Below are 21,987 nucleotides of genomic sequence, written 5' to 3' on the forward strand. Positions count from 1 at the left end.
CCGGCCCTCGAGCGCGCGTCCGCCATGACTATGCGGCGTTCCCCGCTTCCCCCTCCCCCGCGCGCCGCATTCGTCACCTTCCGACGGCGCTCTGACTAACGCGAGAGCCCAGACCGACGCGTTTGTGACTCATGCGCTGCGCGAGCGGACCGCTCCATTGGTTCACTCGTCTGTTGTGCTCCTGTCCGTAGGCGGCGAGGCGGCGGCGGCGGCGGCTCCGGCGGAAGCTCCCACGCCGGCGCTCAGGCCCGGACGGCCGGCGGTGGAGGAGGAGGAGGAGGGCAGGGAGCACTTCGTGGCCTTCGCCAGGGTGTACAGCGGGGTCGCCAGGCGGGGGCAGCGCGTGTTTGTGCTGGGCCCCAAGTTTGACCCCAGCCAGGCCCTAAACACGGTGAGCGCCCCCCCCGCCCCACAATTCCCTGCCGTCTGACAAACCGCTCCTTCCCCACTGCGCTTCCGCCCTTTCTGAAGAAACGGCTGCGTGACTGTGTTTCGGTAAACGCTGCATTCATAAAAAATACTGCACAATGGCTCGGCGTACAAAGCCTCATATTTCTGACTGCTCTTTGAAGTTGAAAAAATACATATTTAGCTCATGATTTCTCCTAAAAGTGCCCGTGTGTGTCTTTCAATGAGTCATGCCACTGTAATGGATTTAAAAAAATGTAAAACTGTGTAAAATGATCCTGACCCTTGCTGAAGTGGTCATGCAGCACTGTTAGGATCAGACTGACTTCATGTGGCCTTTAAACACAACTCCGTGTTACTTGTTGCAGTGACGGTTAAATGAGTGGTTATTTAAAGTGTATGTTTTGCAGGGTTCTACGCTAACCTTTTTTCTCCAAGGAGCACATGTGCTCCTAAATTAAAATAAATTAGGAGCACACTAATGAATTCCAATTAGATGTTCTCCTAAATTATTTTTCCAGTTAGCACACATCAGTTTTCATTGGCGAATGCTCCTACATTGGGAGCACCGTTGAGCCCTGTATTGGGATATATTTTGTGAAAATAATTTTTGAGTCTTTTCTGATTTTTTGACTGTGGCTGTAAGAAGCTGCTGTTGCAGTGATACGAGCACAGAAGAGTGATTGATGCTTTAAAGGGGACTGTGGAAAGATGTTTCTCTGTTCATGTTTTATGTTCTTTCCTTTTCTTTTTATTACCTCCTACCAATTTGTGAGACGGTGCGTCTGTTTCTCTTGGTGTCTGTCTCTGTGTATCTGTCTGTGTGTAGGCGTGTGTGAGTAGGCGTGTGTGCGTGCGTGCGTGCGTGCGTGCGTGTGTGTGTGTGTGTGTGTGTTTGTGCGCCTGTGTGTGTGCGCACATGTATGTGTGTGCGCGCATGCGTGTGTGCGCCCATGCGTGTGTGCGCATGTGTCTGTGCGTGTGTGTATGTGCGTGTGTGTGCGTGTGCATGTGTGTGCGTGTGTGTGTGTGCAACCCGATCCCCTTGTCTCACTGGGTGACAGTGTGTGAAGAGCAGTGATTGTAAGGTGTAAGATGTCTGGCTCTGTTTGGAAGTGGAATTCTTGCTGGTATGCAGCCCCCCCCATGTTTTCTGTGAGCAACTGTCTCACGTAGTCCCTGTCACTTTCGGCTGAACACATGATTATTTCAAAATGTTGAGTGCCTAAGTAGCCTGCAGTAATTTCTAAGACCGACACTCGCTGGTATATGTGCCCAGCATTAGATCACTAGCACTGTGTATGGATTTTAAAGGGTTTTTATTCTTTGTTTGCACTCGCTTTCTGCAAAGATGAACAAAGAATTAAAATTCTCCATTTTTTAAATTCTTGTTTCTATGATTTGCGCTCAGTTGAACGTGTAGCCTAATTGCATCTTCAGCCGTAGTGCGCTGAATTTATTCTAAATTAATTTGCATTAATTACACTTCTGTGTCAGCTGTGAATGATCTTTGGTTTGATCAATGAATATTTCATGCTTTATTTGTATTCCTAAAAGCTGTGTTATAGAGGCACTGAAGTTATGCATAATGGATTTAATTTAGGATACAGTACAGTGTTAATGACCTGTGGTTGTAATTTGATTACAGAATAATAGTAGAATCAGTTGTAGTGGCGTTGTGCACTAAAATGGCTTTATCAAAGCAAAAGTTGATCTTTGGGGGGCAGGGTGGGGGCATGTGTACTGCACTGAAGATATTAAGGTGAAGAGCCAGTGCCCTGGTCTCCCAGCACACTGTGTGAAACGATGATAAGTTTATTATTATTATTGTTTTAACCGGTGTATGAAGGCCAGGTTTGATAGCCATTGGCCGTTTCTGCCTTGAACAGAGCGCCCTAACACGCACGCCGCCTCTCCTTCCTCACGCGACTCTTAATAACTTTCCGCAGCTCACCGCACAGAGAGATAATATAACGACACAACGTCGCCGAGATCAGAGAGGGACTCTGAGGATCCGGCTGCGGTTGTGACGTGTATTTTTCTCTCTTTTTTTTTTTTTTTTTTTGGGTCCTCCTGCTCCTCTGTGCGGCTGGCGCTGGCTCCCCGCGTCTGGTTGTGTGTGCTAGCTGCCGGAGGGGTGTTGCGCCTCAGACGATCTCCCGCCGGTCCCGCACATGGCCTGCTGTACCCTGGAGAGCCTCTATCTGCTGATGGGGAGGGAGCTGGAGGAGCTGAAAGAGGTCCCCTCAGGCAATGTGCTCGGTATGTACCTGCTGAGCTTGAGGGATTTTTTTCCCCCTCCGTTTCTTTCCCTTTTTTTTTTCCTTTTCCTTTTTGTGCTTATTCAGTGACCCTGTGGGCAATGCCTTTGAACACATTTCAGCTCAGAAGGCTTGCAAAATAAAGTTGTTTTTTTTTTTTGGTGTGCCTAGGTTATTATCTGTTTACATATGATAATGTGCTGCAGGCCTTGTTTAATGATGTTCTGTGGCTTTGGCTGGTTTTGTGTTCTGTGATCAAACAACTAGCCTAGTCTTCATTGGCAAAACATTAATCTTCCATTGCCTGGACCCTTTCATTTCTGACACACCTAAGTTAGCTCACTGGTGTAATTTAGCAAGTTAAGCCTGCAGGCATAGTCATGGGCCATACAGGAAACTAGAACAGAAATGCAGCCGATGAATTGGATTTCCAGGGTACCTCTGCTAGATTCTTCCATTTATCACTGCACTCATTGAAGCCATTCTGGTTCTGCTCCACGTTGATGCCCTTCCCTTTGTCACTAAAAGTTTCATTCATTCATTCATTCATTCATTTAGCATGTTGCCTAGACACTGCAAAAAAAAGCATTTAATTTTCAAAGCATGTAACGCACCTTAAACAACATGGTTTCGTTCATATTTTCTAGTGGTATAATATTATTGCAATCAGCCAGAAGATAGTAGAGACCCTACTGTTCTTTCTAGGTTGTTCCTATCAGAAAGCACCGCACCCATTTCCACCAAGTCACCTTGCTTTGATTAGGACATGCCCTAAGCCCAGACCTTTAAAGTCACATTTTATATAATAATCTATATATATATGCAGATGAATATTGACTCAATTTGTGTTAAGTATCTAGCTCAAGAATACAGTTAGGAGTACTAGTCCAACTGGAATTCAGCTCCGCAAGATTCAGGTTGTGATTTCTACACCACACGGCTCCCAGAATCCACATTGTGCATTTCGTTCGGTGCAGACAACAGGAACTCAGGAGTAATCTTAAAATGAGCTATTGCCCCCCTTCCCTCAACCCCCCCTGCTCCCTGCTTCTCTCATGTTGTCAGTGAAGGTGTCTCCTAGTGGAAAGCATTCTAGTGGAAACGGGGGGAAAGAAAAGTACTAACACTTTCCAGATGGTGCTTGCTGAGAAAGTTGCAGATCTGTGCAGAGAAGCTCCTTAACAGCAATGTGATATTCATTTAGCGAGCTGAATAGAGGATATTTCATGAAGATTAATAGCATATTTTATCTGCTGCCGCGAAAACTATTAAACAGAGTTCTCCAAAATGGATAGCGTTTGCCATTATCTAAGCAGCGCCGTGGCTGAGTTGTGTTTTCCTCTGATATGCGGCCAGGAATTTCTTTTTACAGTACAGTTCCAGCCCCAGACAAAGCAGTTAAAGCAGATTTATTATATGCGTCATAGATTACCATACAGAGAAAGGGTACATATTCTACAACACTGCTGCCATTTACAGTGGATGGGGGAGAGTTACAATCGGCTGTTACCATAATGAAAGTAAAGTAAGAAAAAAAAAAACTTAAAAAAAAATTGCAGTACAAAAACGGGCAATGAATACTAATCAGTTGATGAGCAGAGTAATTCAGAATCTGCTGCAAACACCAGTTAAAATTTACAAAACAGGTTAAACTTCACATAATGTGCTTTGGGATCTTGGTTGACTGGGACCTTTCCCTACCTTAGTCATGAGGATAGGCTGTGTCCAACATGCATAAGGAAACCATATCTGTAAAGACATGTCTAGTCTTCCATTCAGTACAAATGTTAGTTTTTATATGGGGAAAACAGCCAATACGTTTTTGCACAAAACTGATAAAATCAGTGGAGGCTCATCCAACCGAAACTGGACTGTTGCTAACCAGGCAGGATACCAGGAGTATTTGGAAAATCTTCCAATGTTTCCTTACAGTAAATGGAAAGGAAAGAGCTAAGCTCAGTATAACCTGTAGGGGTCGCAACTTTACTTACGGTTCAAATAATATAGTGACATCAACCTTGTTCTAAAACTGTTGCATCTTCTGGGCTAAAAAAACATTTAAATGGGTACCTGTGTATGGGTTTCTGATAGGCCATGAGAACTGTGTCTGAAAGCTTTGCATTTTGAGGGAATGTCTTTGATTGTTCTGTAATAATTTGATTATTTTGTTCAGGGGTAGTACTCATTTTTTGATTCCTACGTATTTGTGCATGCCCGTCTCTGTTTGCTTTGGTTTTGTGAATCTACTTAAACCAAGATTTTTTAAAAGCTTACACTTCAATTCAGGTGCATTATTTTACTGTGCCTCTTTAGACATTAATAAAGTATTGTTCACACTTATTTAAATTGAAAAGGATATGAAAAAAGAATGTCTGGGGCAGAAATTACTGAAAGCATCGTAGCAGCACTTTGAAGAGAAAATTTCAGGACACACGTTTACTGTAAGAATGACTGACAGGATGCAAGCCTTCTGCTTATTTCATGAGATTTTCATGAATAATGAAAGACGAATGCAGTCATGTATCGACGTTGTCTAATGTACTCTGGTTCTCGGAGTGGGCAATTGTCAATAGCACAATATTCCTTTGAGTGGGTATTAAGAGTGCTTTATTGCATAATTTAGTTTGAATTCTCAGGATCTCTACAGTGTAAGTAGATTGTAAATGTATTTCTGAACTGTCTGTTGATATGGCATCCATTCTGATGATAAATCACCTACACGATATTATTTTCCACACAACGTACCTCTAATTCCTGGTAGAAATGTAAGATTTAAAAGAAATGTTGCATATATGGAAGATTGCAGAGGACTGGTTGTCTGGGGAACTTAAATATCACCCTTTCTCCCTTTTTATGTGGCAAGATACAAAAATACGACTCCATCTGGAAATATCATATTGGATGGATGGCAATTTCTGCACCTCCTTTGTTAAAATTGATGTTGCTAATGGAATGGAAATCCCATTTTTTAAGTTATGGAAATCAGCTGTTCCAATAATATAACTGGACGGTGGAAAATCGATGTGGTGTGTTATATAAGTAAAGAGACGTCTTGCAGTTTTCTTTTGAAATTTTTATTTGTGCCATGTGCTAAACTCAGGTTTGTCTATTCAAAGCAGCCATTGCTGATGAATTGCTGATACGTGGAGCTATGCATATATTGTGCCGTTTGTTTGCTTTGAATTATGGGACCGGGCAAACAATATGTGCATTACACCCACTTTAGCTTGATTAGGTTTAGAACTATTAGACACATGGAATGGTTAATCTAAAAAAAATTCTTATTTGATGTGGGCTGTGAGTTATACAAACGTCATGAGGATCCAAGCCGGCGCATGACAAAACATAGCTAGACCCCCCCTAAGACGTCTATTAGAAGCAGACGCAGCCCATGCTAAACTCACCACATCATAGGCTCAAAGGCAGCACGTTTTTGCCATTGCAGGGATCATTTCTGCTTCCTGGCAGCTGGTAGAAGCAATGGGTTCAGGAAATGAATGCTTCCATAACAATTCCTCTCCCAATGGCGTAGTGCTGCAATCATTTTCCATTACATTATGTTTATAATGTACAATTACAGTCAGGTCTGGAATGATGGATACTGTTGATAAAGATGCAAAGATGCAAAAAAGACTGTAGGAAACAAATGGTTGCATGTCATTTCCCAATGTGAAAAACAATCAGTTGAATCTTTAATAAAGTAACATTTTTCAAATTGTTAATTACTTATAAAAAAAAAAACTAATTTCATAATTACTAGCACCCCTGTGATTATATCTTAGTACTGCCTCCCCTGGAAAGGATAATGGCACTGAATATTGATGGTGAACACTTTTGTATGGATCTTAAACTATTCCTCCATGTAGAAACTTTCAAGATCCTTGATATCCTTAGGTTTGCCTTTAAGGACTGCTCTTTTCAAGTCAGGCCACAGGTTTTCGGTTGAATTCAAGTCCAGAGACTAAGATTGTCATAGCGAAACATTGATTTTTGTTTTCACAAAATCTGTGTGGTCATTTATAGGTAGGTTTGTAGCCATTGGGCCTCATTCACGAAAGGTTTATAATCACATTCGATTGTAAACTGTGTGTAAGGACGTTTTGGCATTCATATTTTTTTTTCTTATCTGTATTTGTTAATGGCTGTTTCATTATGCTAATCACGTGAACACAAACAAACAGAATTTACAACAGTCAGCATTCATAATCTCATACACCTGGGATATGGACAAAAACAAAGTTCTGCACATGTGTCATGAATCTCATAATGGTTTTTCTCAGGAACATTTTTAACAAGACCAGGTCAAAACCTAGTATATGGCTGGACCGGCGACCAATGGTGTAACTTCATAACTCGGCCGACCAATGGTGTAACTTCATCACTCAGTGACTCAGTCACAGACATTCATGTTTGTAGGGCTGGCCCTGCTATTACGGTCAAGCCAAAAACAAAAATAAGAATAATTTAAGAAAAGTTTTGTGAATGAGGCCTATGGCAATGTCTTGACCTTCTGGCAGAAGCAGTGAAGTGCTTTACTAAAAATGGTGTTTGGTAGAGTTAATTTTGCCCTTGATCTGCACAAGAACCCCTGGACCACTGGCAGTAAAATGGCTCCAAAGCTATAATCCACCACCATATTTTATGGTTGGTATGAGGTGCTTTTTCTTGCATGCATTTCTCTTTTGGTGCCAAACATGGCAATGGTGCACATGGTCAGAAAGTTTTTAATTGTCTGCCTATAGGACCCAGTTCAAGTCATAGTTCCAATGACAATTGGCAAAGTCCAGTCCCTTGGATTTGTCAGTTGCTCTCAGCAAGAGCTTCCTTCGTGCGGCCCTTCCAAAGAAACTGTTTGTATTGAGGTGGCATTTTGTGGTTGATTTTGAGACTTGTTGGACCAAAGATGTAATTAAACTACAGTTCTTGAACTGTGATTTTTCTTCTTCTTTTTTCCTCCTGCATTATCTTCCTCACTATGCGTGGGCAGAACAGTTACTTGCATCCTCTTCCTGGAAAGTTTGCAGCTGTTCTAGATGTTTGAAACTGGGTGATTACCCAAACAGTGCTTTGTGGTATGTTTCGCTGTTTATTTATTTTTGTACCTGCTTTGTGTAGGTCAGTAAACATCTGTGTCTGTTTTGACTTCACAGTTCTTTGGCTTTTCCCATGATGATGGATGATGAAGGGATTTTTCGTTGCCTCAGTGAGTAGGTAAATACGTATTTGTTTTGGATTCAAATTTGTGTGCTCTGTTGATCTTGCCTGGCGTAATTGAGCTTGCCAATATGACCCGAAGGTGGGGTTTGCACTTTTTGAGAGTATTTCATTGGTTCCAATACACCAGACAAGATCAGAAAAGCGTAGAAGTATTTGAATCCAAAACAAATATGTATTTGACCCAGGTTTGATTCATATATCGAAATGCTGCTTTGTAAATCCAGAATTGTCATTTTTTAACCATCTTTGTGATATTTGCTGATATCATAAGTTGCTGTATACTATCAGAACCATTTCAGTTATGAAACCTGGTAATTGGACCTGCATATGTTAAGTATTCCCATGTGAGAGAATATTTTACTACATCAGAATAATCACAGCCAGTTTATTTACTTTTTTGTGTTTGCTGTTGAAATTATTTATGACAATTATGCACAAAAGAATTAAGTTCATTTTAAGGGCAGGCCAAGATTGTTAAAATTATGGGCTGAGACTCCCAGAAGGGCTATGCATATTTATTTATTTGCTAATTAGTTTGTTTTTAAGTTGTCCCAAAAGCATCACCACAGTCAGTAAACGACTGTACTCTGGGAGCCCGTTTGCATGTATCAGCAGCAGATCCAGTGTTTGGAAGTCTAAACTACATCTCGTTCCTCTGCAATCCAGGAAAAGGAGTTGGCCTAGCTACTGTATGAGGACTTGCCTTAAAGCATGCTTGCAGTAAACGGACTGCATTTATATATAGCCTAGCGCTTTTATCCAAAAGCGTTCTGTGCATTAACTCAGTACGCCTGTCATGTCAGTCATTTCTTATGGTGCAGTGCAATAATTTGTGTTTATGTAAATATAATTTTTTTATTTTCAATTCTGACAACATTTTTTCATATTCATGCATGCAAAAGTAATGCTTTCTTTTGTTTCAAGAGCAATTATTATGTGGTTTCAGACTGCCATAGACAATCTTTCATACTTTATTTTATATATTATATAGAATCGAGCAAATTATTCTGAATATTTAAAAACCGTTCCTGGATTGATCAATTTATAATTTCACTGAATGAAATGAAAACGTGACATTACCTGACAGAACAAAACGAAAGGTAGCTGATTGCGGATGAAGTTAGCTGATTGCGGAACATTAACAATTGGTTCTGTTTAATTGGTTCTGAAATTGCTTGCTGTGCATTTCAGAAAGCTGAAACATTTCACACATAATGTGAATGTAATACAGAATACATGCGACACTTTTCAGTTGTAATCCTTTTTTTTCCCCTCGATCCTCAGAAGTTATATGCTATGCCTGAAGCTGACGCTGTTGCAGAGATACAATAGTGGCGTAATTACAGTGTGGAAATGGTAACTTAGACAGTTTCATTGTGTGGTGTCGTGCAGGCTGGTGTTGATACTGCAGTTCTGTGTATTCAGCTGGAAATCATGGTGCCTCCGAGCATCTCATTTATTCTGTGGAAAATAAAGTCACTGCTTCAGTGAAAAGGAGTTGATTTCGTATTGGTGCAGCCTATTCTGCGATTGGATTTTCATTTTGTTCCTCAAGAAATGTTGAAAAAGAACAGCTTTTCTATGTTTTAGAATCAAATTGAAACTGGCTAGCTTTGGTAAAGCTCTTAATTTACGATCCTGAAAGGTCCTCGTATGAGCCTTGTGCCTTGGCATCAAGGACACCTCAGAATTTTTATTGGCATTTAAAGACACATAGATATTAAAATATTGCCTAAGGATTTGTTGGCCTTTTTTGTAGTTATTTATAACATCCCAGGAAATTATGAATCAAAATGGCTTGTAATGGTCCTATGTTTAGCAAGGTACTGAAACTACTGTAATGTGGGTATATTTAAAGTGAAGTATTCTAAACATTGTCCATTTTGTAAGTTTGTTTTGCTTTAAAAAGAAAAGAAAAAAAAAACATTGGGGAAAAACATTGTTGTTGGGCTTATCACCCATTCAGCATGCAGTGACATTTTTCACCGTGGGGACATTTAGAGACCACGCAAACAGTTTTTTTAAGATGTAAGCTGGGTAATGATGACAACGGTTTGCTGCCAGGGTTAAAGCATAGTGAATACATCAGACTTTCCGCAATGCGAACCAGCTGCTGCGGAACCCTCTTTTGAAATCACCAAATTCGGCCTGTAAACAGCAGGCCGAATAACGCTGACTCAACGACGAGCGCTTTCCGAAAACATTTGCTTCGCGTTACAGCCGTCCATCACGTCTTTGAGTAACTCCGGAGACCTGGAACGCACTCGGATGAACCAAACGACACCGGCTTTCTCCTCTTTAAAAGGCGGCACCGCAATCAGCCGCCGAGAGAACTAACGTCCTCACCACAAGGACGGGAGTCCAGGTGGAAGTGGTCCATTACCGAATCATTTGGTAATGGAAGCTTTATGGACCCTTATTTAAAAATGTCACATCTGTCATTACCTGTCATGCTTTGTCTGCCAGGCAAAGAGCATGGCCATGACTCACCAGTCTGTTACCCAACCATCCTTGACATACTTTTTTTATATATTTTTTTTTATTCCAGCACTAACCAGGCCTTTGCAGTTTGGCAGTCATAAGATACAGTCACTGGTTTCTTCACAGCCTGTGATCTCTGCATTCCCCTGGAATTTATTGACCAGTCTTAGCTATCTGTTTTTTTTTTTCATTCTTCCTCTCTCACCCACACTCCCTCTCCCTCTCTCCTGTGTGACCTAGATTTCAAACTCTACTGCTTTCTTGAAATGTAGCCTTTGAGGGCGTGTTGCTCACATTTACAATTCTGTTTCGAAGCCCTCGGGAGTAAGGGGTGTTGGGGGTGGGGGGGAGCGTCTCTTTTCTTTGTTTAAAGCCTGGCAACCTGAAAATCAGTTTGGATGTGTCGCCGATGTCTCTAAACAAGCAAGGGCAAGCGCTTTGACATTAATCCCTGCTTCTCAGCTCTGTAATGCTAATTGGCAGGTGACTGGTTTCATTGGAGATTGTAGACAGGCTACGATTCTTTGGTTTTTCTAATGAAATAGCCGCTCTGCACAAAACCCACCAATCGGTGGCGTCAGAGAGACGAGAAGAGGGACGTCTTATCACTGCCCGCCCGTCTGGCACTGTGCTCTAGTTCAGCGGGACAAAGAGAGAAGTGCAAATCCAGGTCAGGCAGATGCCATGAGTGCCAGGAGCTCCTGTTTCTGAATGAGCAGTAGGTCAGGAGTCCCACCAACTTCCTCACTTGCCTTAGCGTGACAGGAGGAACGGGGAGTGCTTTCTTTGATAGCGAGGTTTTAACCTGAGGTTGATGCTTTAATGACGCTACACCACTGGACCAAACCAGCGGGCCTGCAGGATTTGTGAGAGTAGCCACTTTCCAAAAAGAGTAGGTTAAAAATCAATCTTTTCAGCAAAGCAAAGCGAAATAAAAAAATGAAAGGAAAACAAATCTCAGACGATGGTTAAAAATAATGAATGCAGCGGCCGAAAGGAAAATGAATGGTGCGTATATACTTGGAAGCCTGTCGCTTATTTCCACTTCCCAAATTGATTACACAGCTTCGCCAAGGAGAAGCGTCTGTGTGGAAACGCGGAGCTTCTAATGGAGGCTATCTGGCCGCGGTCACATTTCGCCGTGGACGGATACTTCTGTAATGTGGGAACCGCGCGAGGCTGCCGTTGGAGTGCGTACCGCACAGATGCAAATGCCATTAAGCATAACGTATTGCTGAGCGCGGCGATTTCGATCTTCAGGCTTCCCACATGTCCTGCAGTGCTGCACTTAACCGAAAACAAACTGACACGGCCAGGACCCGTGCACGCACACTATTCCATGTACCTCATAAAGCTTGATTGTTTGAGAACACCTTTTCTAAATCAAGCCCACCAGTTGCCAAGACTAAAGAAATATGCTCAAGCTATTTAAGAAGGGCAGGCAGCTTAACTTATATAACGTCTGTATGATGGGTTTTATGTTTTAAAGTCTTAAAATAACCTAGACGGCTATTCCCTGGGCAGAGGAAATAAACGAGGTTCTGATATTTCTCCTGGACTGGAAAATGCTCTGAGCTCGTTTGCCCAGACTTTATTCAACCAAGAGAAAAACAGGAAGCTGAACTACTCTCACTGCGTGCAGATGTTTGGGGTCAAGAATGCGTGTACTCAGAAAAACAATTGCCTGAGTTGTTTTCTCGAATCATTCAGTTTTCTGTTTAGAGCCTATCTATTAGAGTAAACATACTGTCATCTGTTTGTTGAAAGCAGAAAGGACGCTAAAGTTTAAAGAAAGCTGTGTAGATTTCAGAGGTTACAAAGTTCTGGTAATGGTGGTTGTTTATTTCTAAACGTTTACTCACAAAGGCTTTGCCACTGGTGTTTGGCACGGTCATAAAGTGCTGTTAGCAAATCAGTAAACTTGTTTTCATCATTTTCTTTAGAATGATATGGATAATTTTGCTTCTGCTGTCACTCCAGCTCTTGAGTAATGACTGTAATTTAGTTTGAGCAATTAAAAACATTAACACAACTTGTTTACATTATCTGATAGTGACAAATTAACAGGGCAGCAGATGCCCAAGTTTGTACGCAAAATGTACGCCGATGTCAACTTTTTAAAGAAACATCAGGGACAGAAACAGTTTGAGGACGACAACCATTTAATGTAGCTCTGACCAATATTGGCCTCGGTTATTTGCATGACACAACATGTCAAACTTTGCGAAAGCACATTCACTTTTGGAGAACATATGCTCTGAATTACTCCTTGGGATTTCTGTGGAAAAATATTGTTTTGAAATTGCCCATTAATGGTCATGTCATGGTTGTGTTGAAAGATCTGAACTTCTTTCTTTCACATTATTTTTGCATATTAGACATCTTCAAAAACATATGTACAGAATATAAATATATAAGTGTGATCAGACTTTGTTAATACTTCTAGAGCAGGTGCACCTGTAACCTCTGAACCGTTGTAGTAGCATGCTAGTGTGTAGATAAATTTCCCTTTTGCTTTGTGACAACATGCTTTTTACTTTTTTTTTTAACTTCATGCCACAGGTTTTTTAATACCTGTGCCATGAAGCATGATGCAAGGGACTTTGAACAGTGAAGTTATTCCCCTCTGTCCGGCCCCACTCCTGTAATGCATATGGGATACAGCTCTTCTGAGCATGTCCTCTTGAGCAATCAGTGCCTCTGCAGCCCTTCAGTGTTGTAGGCAGTCCTGTCAGAGTGGTCAGCGTTGCTAATTGCTGGTTATCTCTTGATTTCTGTCTTAGGGAGAGTGTATTAGAGCTTTTGACAGCAGGTAATAGGTTCTTCAGATGCCGAAATGCAATCTCCCTGATTGTTTTTAAAAAATATATATAACAAAAAATCGGGTCAGATTGTGGTATTCAACCATTTTTATAGTGTCACTAATGCCTTTGGGGAGAAGGAATTATTGATATAATTATTTCTGTATTTCTCTTCAGCCTGGTACCACCATGCTTTTCCAAGGTGCAATTTTTCGAGGTGTTTATTTGTGTAATCCCCCCCCCCCCCCCAACCGTTGGCCCATAATCCATTAAAAATTAGCCCTTTGTTCAGCTCTTGTGTGGAGAAGCTGGAGACTAGCTTAGAAACAGTGTGGGGTGTCTAATAAGCGCCATTTCCCTCTGGATTTCTTTTAATAGTTTGGAGGCTTTAATAAGCAGCCGGGCCTAGGAGCAGAGAGCAGCTGCATGCCGCGCTGCCATTTAAAAGGGGGCCTGGATGGGTTTCCAGGATCGATGCCAACTTGCAGGCTGTACCTCCTCCTGCGAAAGCCCCAGACCCCCCCACAGGACCAGCTTTACAGCTCAACGCACAGTGTGGTGGAGTGGGGTGGGGTGGGGTAGACTGCAGCTCATAATGGCGTGTGTGCATACAGGTTTTTTCTTCTATGTTTACGTTTCCTTTTCCTGTTATGGTTAATGTTGTTATTCATTTATTTACTTATTTAATATTGATATTTATTTATTTTTAATATCTGTTTCATGGGTTGTGTTGGCGGTTCAGCTGCTACGGGTCGGTTTCTGCTTCCCCCTTGCATTATGGATAGCCCCCTTAGCCAATGTCACCATCTGAGAGGGGTGCACATTTCTGTTTTTTTAACCCCCCCCCCCGCGATTCCCTGCTTCCGCCCGTGTGTCCCGCGTCGCTGGAGGGGCAGAGAGGCGGAACAGCTTGCCGCTGGAAGAGGGAGCTCTGCGCCGTCTCCCGCCTGCTTCCTATTTCTCTCTCCACTCGCGCCGCTCTTTGTTCTTCTCTGCCCGAGCGGGCGGGTCTCTCCCTCTTTCTTTTACTGCCTCCTCCTCCGTATCTCTTTCCTCCCCGTCCCCTCTTTCACTCCCTATCACTCTTTGTCGCTTTCTTTGACTCCTGGTTCTTGGTGCTTTGTTGGCACGGCCTGAATGTACGTGGCTGCAGCTGTCAACAAATGCAAGTGCTTTTACCCTCCCATCCCCCCCCGCGCCCGCCCCTCTGTTTTTCGGTGTAAAGACACGTGCAGTCGTGAGGCCGCTTCATTCGGTTTCCATGGTTCACGGAAACCAGCGCACTTCAAACTGCGAATACATACCTTTTTTGTCATTATTTGAGCCAATAGCGCCCTGTAGATTTTGAATGGAAAGCAAAGGCTGTGGGACGTCCTTCTCGGTGGAAAAATAATAAAAGATAAATCAGAGGTGTTGTTGCTCTGGCATTGTGTGAAGGTAGTAATAGCAGTTAAAAGCAAGGGAGCCATTTCTGCTTTTTTTTGTGTGTTTTTGATCAAATGAAAATTCCTTTGCCACGCCTCTGGGGTCTGCATGTCCTCAGTAAATGAGGCAGAATATCCCCCTGAAAAAGCTTCACACTGTGTTCTTGGCTACAACCAACATTGGATTCCTTTAGATCCCTGTTTTTTAAATGTATTTTTTATTACTAGCATTTGTTTGCCGCAGGATTGTTTTTCTGCTATGACGTTTTTTAAAAATCCATGTCTGACCATTTGGTGTATTCAAGTAATATATGTTCATACAGTGTGAAGTAAGGAAAAAAAAGAAAGCCTGTGGTAAAAATGCAGATAATTGGTCACAATCCCAGACAGTGAGGCTATCGTGTTCTGCTGGGCTTCTGACTGTGAAGCATGTCATATCATCTCTGCCAGTAAATATTACTGTAAAGAGGAACAGGACCCTCAGATCTCAGGGCTTGGAGGCGGCAGCATTCTCACAGCGTGCGGGATTAGGACTTCATTGACCCATTGTTCACAACTCTTCTCCTCTGTAATCTGCTGGTGCCCATTCAAATGTGCTGTGAAATCTGGACCGGGTGTTCGCCATGTTAAATGACTTGTGTGACTGCACTGGCTCATATGTCTCCACTGAATATTTCACCCACCCCAAAGTTATATGTAAAATGATCCAATGCTGGATAAAGATATTAGCAAGGCTTTGTGGGGACTCTGTTTGAGCTCTTATTGTAAAACCATAACTGTTATAGCTATTGTTGACATTTATTATATACCTCTGCAGTGCCTGAGTCCAGGATTTAAAAGTCCTTCGATTACTGTGCCTCGTATACTAGCCCCAAGGATGCTTAGAGGAAATGGTGTACAATAGCTTGACTTAATGAACCTATAGTTGGTGACTAATTAGCTAAATATTGAACCGCAGGCATATGGGAGAAGGGAAATTAAATATGGCCAAGCTGCTATCAGCAATGTGAATGCATACATTTAGGCCGCATAACGGATGTGTCCATTTTAAGTACCTTCGCCTTCGGGAAAACTGAAAAGAAAAAAAAAAACAGGAAGGTGTTGTTCGGGGGTCATGTGATAGCTGGATCAGGCCACCAACTGTCAACATCAGCCAGCTGCCCTCCTCATGATGCCAGAAATGCTGAAAACGGGCTTTCCGCTTCCCCCCCAAAGCGTGCGTCTGCCTCTTTTCTCCATTTTAGCAGACACGCGGGCTGCACTTTTAAGTGTTCTTATTCAGTCCCTTCAGAAAAGCAACTGACTGTAGACGTCCAATGTACTATGCTTTCTCTTTGCATCTGCCTTGTCATTCATTCTACGAGTCACCATACCAAACTTCCAATTTTTTAAGAGTGTGTTAATAATCAATTCTTTAATAATAATAATCGATTCTTTTTTCCTCTGGAAAAGATATTTTTGTGGTTGTTATTTTTCTTGAAAATTTCTTTGTTGGTCTTTATCCCAACATAATGGGTACCTTTAGAAATGTTTATGAAGCCATGCTTTTGTTATGTAAGTTGTGTTTTGCCTTTTATTCAATTTTTAGTACATATACTTGAGTAGATAAATGGTTTTCTTTTCACCAGTAGTTGTCATTCAGTTTAAGAGGGCCTTTATGAAAAATGCAGCTATTTTGTTCTCTTGACTGAAAGAAATAATTGGCAAGTGAAAGAACATGGTCAATTCTCAGTTGATTGGTCCTCCTTTTCAGTGGAGTTGTTGAGTTTTGTGAAAGCAAAATTTTTGGGGGGGGGGGATTCAGTGGCTGATTGTAATGGACATCCTTACCCTATGAATCCATGTGCCATGTGCTTTTTAGAGCTATGACATGAAAATAAACCTCAAAATATGTTGCCAGTGGCCAGCCTCACTGGCTGTGTTATTTTCAATAGAAATGAAATGGGAACTAAAACATATATTCGTAATGGTTTACTTGACTTGACAGAAAGCCCGTTTGCTTTGTGAAAATACATTCTGCCACTAAGAAACAAAGCATCCAGGTGGGGTGCCGCCATTTTCTGTCTAAGCAGTTCCCCTTGCTTTTAATTAAGTAAATGGCGCAGTGCCTTTGCTTTGTTCCTCACAGACGGAGAAAACCGCCCTGATTTCACATGCGATAAAGGCGTCTGAGAAACACTATACTACATGAGTCAGTGTATGGGAGTTGAAGACGCCCGCCTTTCTGCTTTCTATTAGCTGGGAGCGGCCTCTGACGGCGCTCGGGTCGCCCGGGCGAAATGGATGAGGCGTGACGCTATGAGGTCGTCCCCGGGCGCGGCTCTGCCCTCCTCCGCCCCTCAGCGGAGACGCTGGACCCCGCAGTCCCGCGGCCGGCTCTTTTGCGCGGTCAGCAGAAAAAGCCGTCCAGACGAGGACGGCGAGGCGAGGCTCCCGTCGGAGGAGGAGACGAGCGATTTCACGTCCCCGCGGCTGGGCGTCTCCGCCGCCCGCCGCCCGGTTTCGATAGCGGACGGAGCTTCCTCGGGTTCCCGCAGCACAATGGGAGCATTGTTGCTGCCCCCGTGCCTCGGTGCCGGCGATGGCTTCCCCTTCCCCTCGGCTTCCTCTGGCCGCGGCCTCCGCGCTTGCCTCCACACGCGCACAAAGGGACCGCAGTTATGTTTCTGCAAACACGGCTGGAACACGTCTGCCGCTGTGACTTAACCCGTTAGCGTTCCCGCGTGCGGCGGCCTTGCGGTGTTCAGCAGCTTGTTTCCTGGCTTTCCTGGTTCCTCTTACTGGGCCCTCTGAAGAGGATGACTTCAACTTAAAATTCCATGTGTTGCTTGGCCGCTGGTGAAAGCCATCTCTTTAAACTGCTAACAGATTAAAAGGGACTTTCCGCAATGAGGGACTTTCCATAGTTCAAAGGAAGGACTTAAGATGGATTGTAATTTCTTGAATGCATTCCACTATTTTATTAAACCACTGCTGGAACAGCTGACCAAACTATTACTGTGATACATATTCATATGGAGCTCTATGCCACATTTCATTTTTCCTAACGTTCCATATGTATTTTAAAGATATATAAAAAGGCAACTATGCCATCTGGAGCTTGTAAGCTTGGGCATTTGTGCTCATGTGGTTAGACGATGATGGTAATGGTAGCAGTAGTAACGACAGTCATGGTAGGAAGAAGAGGAAAAAGAAGAAGTAGAAGAAGAGGGACTTTTATAACATTCATACTAATTTAAATAATAGAAAATGAAAATAAGAAAAAAAGTGAGCCTGCATTGTACTTACAAAGGTTTTAGTGCATAAAACATTGTAGGCAGATAGAAATTAGGCTGGCGCAAAACGAATACTGGAGTGAGTACAAATGCAGGGGAGTAAAGATAAGATTAAGAAAAGCAATCAAGAGCATTTTAAAAGCAGCTGTAAAAGACTTTAGACAATGCCTGTGCAGCTGAGGTTTCCTCTGCCAGTGAATTTGTTTTTCTTTAATGGCCTGTGCTGGGAAAGAAGGTTCACCTGTTGATTTTAACCCGGCTGTGAGGACAGAAAGAAGGCCCTTCAAGCATTTAGTTAATGGCTCAGCCCTAATTCAGCTGAGACAGTTTGAATGTTGCAGAGAAAGACGCCCCAGAAGATGGCATGATTAGAAGGCAAGCCAACCTAGGGGGCTGTCTGTAATTACATTTATTTCCATCGATGATATTTTTGTTGTTCTGGCCAGCCAGGATGTGGAAAGAACTTCTGTCATAGATTTTGTTTGGAGTGCAGCAGATGGCGGTACATTTCCAGCAGGAAATGTCCTCCTGTCAAACACTGAGCTAAGACTGAATTTATGAGACAGAGTGTTTTGAGCGTATAGAGTTCACACAATGGAGGCGAAATGTTGTCAGTGGCATGGTGCCATTGTTCATGGACAAAAACTACAATGCCAATGTAGGCACGATGAAATAAACTATATCTATGGTTTGTTTTCCGTTTATGGGTGAAAATAATGGGGAATATGCTAATTGTGTCAACTAATCAGTTCCCTGAATTTAGTTGAATTTGTTCATATTGAGTCTCCTGTCAAATAACTATAATCACTGTTCGAATGGAGTAATAAGCATAATGAGTTACTATTTCGTGAAAATTGATCCTTTGGGGAAAATACATGACAGTATTAAGTAATCAACAAACTGGTCGGAGAATAATTCAGGTTTATCTTTGATGGGAAAGAATAAATGGAGGTGCATCGTGGGTAGAAAAGATGAAAGAAAGGGAAACAGCAGGTAAGGAGCTTGTCTAGCTGTCTGTCACCAGATGCCGGGCCAGCAGTTTTCACCATCCTCGCCCAGGCAGCAGAGCTCAAAGTATTCCGTCTCATGCTGCAATAATTGATTCCTGGCAAACTCGCCACTTGGGGCCCATATTGCGCTCCGACACTACTTGACTTTGACAGCTGGCACGCAAGACATGCTTCTCTTTTTTTTTTTTTGTCTTTCTGTTTGTTTGCTTCGTCCAGCAAGCCAGGAGAAAGGCTGGCTGAATGTGGAATGCATCAGCGCTGAGGCACTGTTAATGGATTGTTCATGGTGACTTTTGGATCCTTGGCCTGTTAAATTTATTACATTTACAGACATTTTCTCTCTTGAAAATCCTTGTTGCAAACTGAAAATGTGGTTTTTGATGAAACTTGACATATAGGCTGTCATCGCTGATCCCTAAATCCTCATAAGTTTTCAGGTCAAAATGAGGGGTCAGGGAAACTTACAGTAGTTTGTTTTGTTATTGTTATTGTTTTTTGCCTGTTGCTTTAAAACCCTATAGTTTTGCAAGTGACAGTATGTTTACATGGGTATTACTATTTCACTATCATAAAGTATTCCAATTATCACTTCTATTTTATTTCTATAGTGACAGAGACGCTGTTAACAAAGACTCTTTACAGTGAAAATACAAAAGAGAATTGGGGGAATAAAACAGCTTAGTCAAGTAAACAGCTTACTCAATTCACCATAACAAAACCAGTATCACAGTTAAGAGTAACCATTGTTGTATTATAGCATGATATTCCACTCTGAGTTATGTAAATGCCTTATTTGGAATACACCTGATGTATACTGTAGGTCTGTGCATTCTGTTTTTCACAGAATTTGGCGTCATAATTCACTTATATGGTAAATTCAGAAATTTTGCATTTTTAGAATGACTACCATGCACATGTCTGTCTCCATTATGAAAACATTAATGCAATGCAGTTCCTTGACATATAATGCACTGCAACAGGTATATTGTTGCGACCATGATTAGAGTCATTATCCCGAATATCGCGTCCGTGCAAACATAGTCATTCTCAATGATAAATATTTTTCCCCCATCCTTAGTCTTTAACTCAGCCATTCATGTACAAATTGTAATTAAATATAATGTTACTCTCATTATTCAACAGACACCTATTGAACCTCAGCTCGAAAGGTCAAAGGTCAAACTCACAGATGCTCCTGATAAATGTTTCAGTTACCGGTTTCTTATTACCTGTGTGTTTATTATGTTTACTGGCTAATATCCGTGACTATCTGTGGAGCACTGAAACATCTTTAGACAAAGCATAGAAAATCCAGATATTTGCGCAGAACCGAAAAACATTTCCCAGTTTCATATGTTGGGCATATGCAAAGATTGTGTATTTAGAATAGACCAGGTGCAGGTGGGTAAGGTTTTTGGAATATTAAGTCAAGCAGTGTGTTTGTGATTCATACTCAAATCAATGTGAAGCAGTCTTGTTTTCATTTTAAATTTGCATAGAAGGAAATGGACTTCAGTGATGATGAAAGTGTAAGTGTTTGATGGCAAGGTTGTAAACAACAGGACATAGCTTTTCTTTTTTCTTTTTCTTTTTTAAAGTAATCATTCCGTTGGCTTTTCTTTACATTTCTTATTGTCTTTAGCCAGCTGTCAATACTGCACAGAAGGTGGCAAGATGAAAAACAAGTTTTACACTGGTCGCTCGTTTTTCCAATAGCCCATTTTAATCTAACTTTGTGGCTAGAATCAATGATATAGAGCATAGAACCAGTACGTTTAATTGTGCATGCCACTGTGTGATGTATTTCTTCCTCTGCTATATTCTAACAATTTTCATAAAAGATCTATCATGACACTAGTTTTTGTAAAAATTACTTTTGTGTTTTCCTCGGCCTCTCAATGATAAAACCTTTCCAGATTTACTGTTTACCAATTAGTTTGTCAGGGTGAGATGTATGAATGAAGATGAGTTTTCTCACACGGTTATTTTAAACCCACAGGCGGAGTCCCCCAGTGCATCAGCGCTGCCACACATTTGGAAAGCTGTTTAAAATTATCAACGGAGTGATTGTGTGTTTTCACCTTGCCGTATGTCATGAAATTAATTCAGTATAGTATACAAATGAGACGTAGGGATACATTAACTACCGTACACAGTGCAACAAGCAAATGCAAGGTCTGAAAAACACTTAGCAGGCATTATTATTCCAGTTCTCGGCTACGAAAGCTGTCCTCGACGCCAGCTCGGATAAAAAGACCCAGAGCTGCAGCTGAGATGGGTAACAGCTGCCAAATACACAAAGAGGAAAAAATGTACTTTATATAACTAGCGTCTCAGCCAACTGTATTTGTGGTTTGAGGAAATGTCTTTGGGCTTGAGTCACTGTGAGCTCTCTTCTCAGTCTCCCCCGGTGTTTTTTGAGTACCAATTCCAGCTCGCTCTGCTTTACAAGTTTAGTCAAACTTTGATTGATACTGGTGGAAGGGTAGCGAATCCTGGCTAAAACCCTGTATCTGATTCTCAAGTCCTCCGTATGCACTGTAATTAAGCTGCTGCTTTGAGTAGCGCAGTGTTGAGGAAGCATCTTGTCTGGGAAGATAACCTTGGCTGGCTTTTCCAGATGTCCCCACAGGACTTTAGAGACCTGTAATTGTTGGTCAGTATCAGGCTGAACAAGTTCAAGTAAAGCTGGAATGCTTCTGCCAAGTGATGAAATTGGGTTACTTGGCACTCAAAGGCCCCTTTTTTTTCAATGCAAATATTTTCATATTAGTCATATAACACAATGTTTATATTTGGTAATACTATAAAGAAATTGTGAATGCAAATAAGCAGAAGGTTGCAGGTTTGAATCTTTGGGTAACACCGCAATGTGTTTTTTCTGTAAGGTACTTGATCTGGAGTGCTTTAGCAAATATCCGACTCTTGGTTATTCAGCTGATATGTAAAATGTGCGGTTTCACTGCGTAAGAATATCTGCCAAGCGAAAATATCATAATTGTCCTTACTCGTGTTACAGACCAAGCATGAACTGCTATTTGCAGTTTAAAAGTTTACCCAGAATCTTTTTGAAGCATTTCCTACCGGCCTTCTGTTTTCAGTGCACCTTG

General features: G+C 41.9%; 1 protein-coding gene across 3 annotated transcripts in view; it reads left to right on the forward strand.

Moving 5' to 3' along the window:
- The window catches only part of efl1 (elongation factor like GTPase 1), a 69,137-nt gene that overhangs the window by 21,424 nt on the left and 25,726 nt on the right, over nucleotides 1-21,987 (forward strand). For all 3 annotated transcript variants that reach the window (XM_064336587.1, XM_064336589.1, XM_064336588.1), the window contains exons 14-15: nucleotides 200-391; nucleotides 2,535-2,670. In XM_064336587.1, the coding sequence (XP_064192657.1) occupies nucleotides 200-391; nucleotides 2,535-2,670 (328 nt within the window). The remainder of the gene's footprint in view (nucleotides 1-199; nucleotides 392-2,534; nucleotides 2,671-21,987) is intronic.

The sequence above is a fragment of the Anguilla rostrata genome, chromosome 5 (assembly GCF_018555375.3).
Source record: "Anguilla rostrata isolate EN2019 chromosome 5, ASM1855537v3, whole genome shotgun sequence".
In the NCBI taxonomy this organism is placed as follows: Eukaryota; Metazoa; Chordata; class Actinopteri; order Anguilliformes; family Anguillidae; genus Anguilla; species Anguilla rostrata.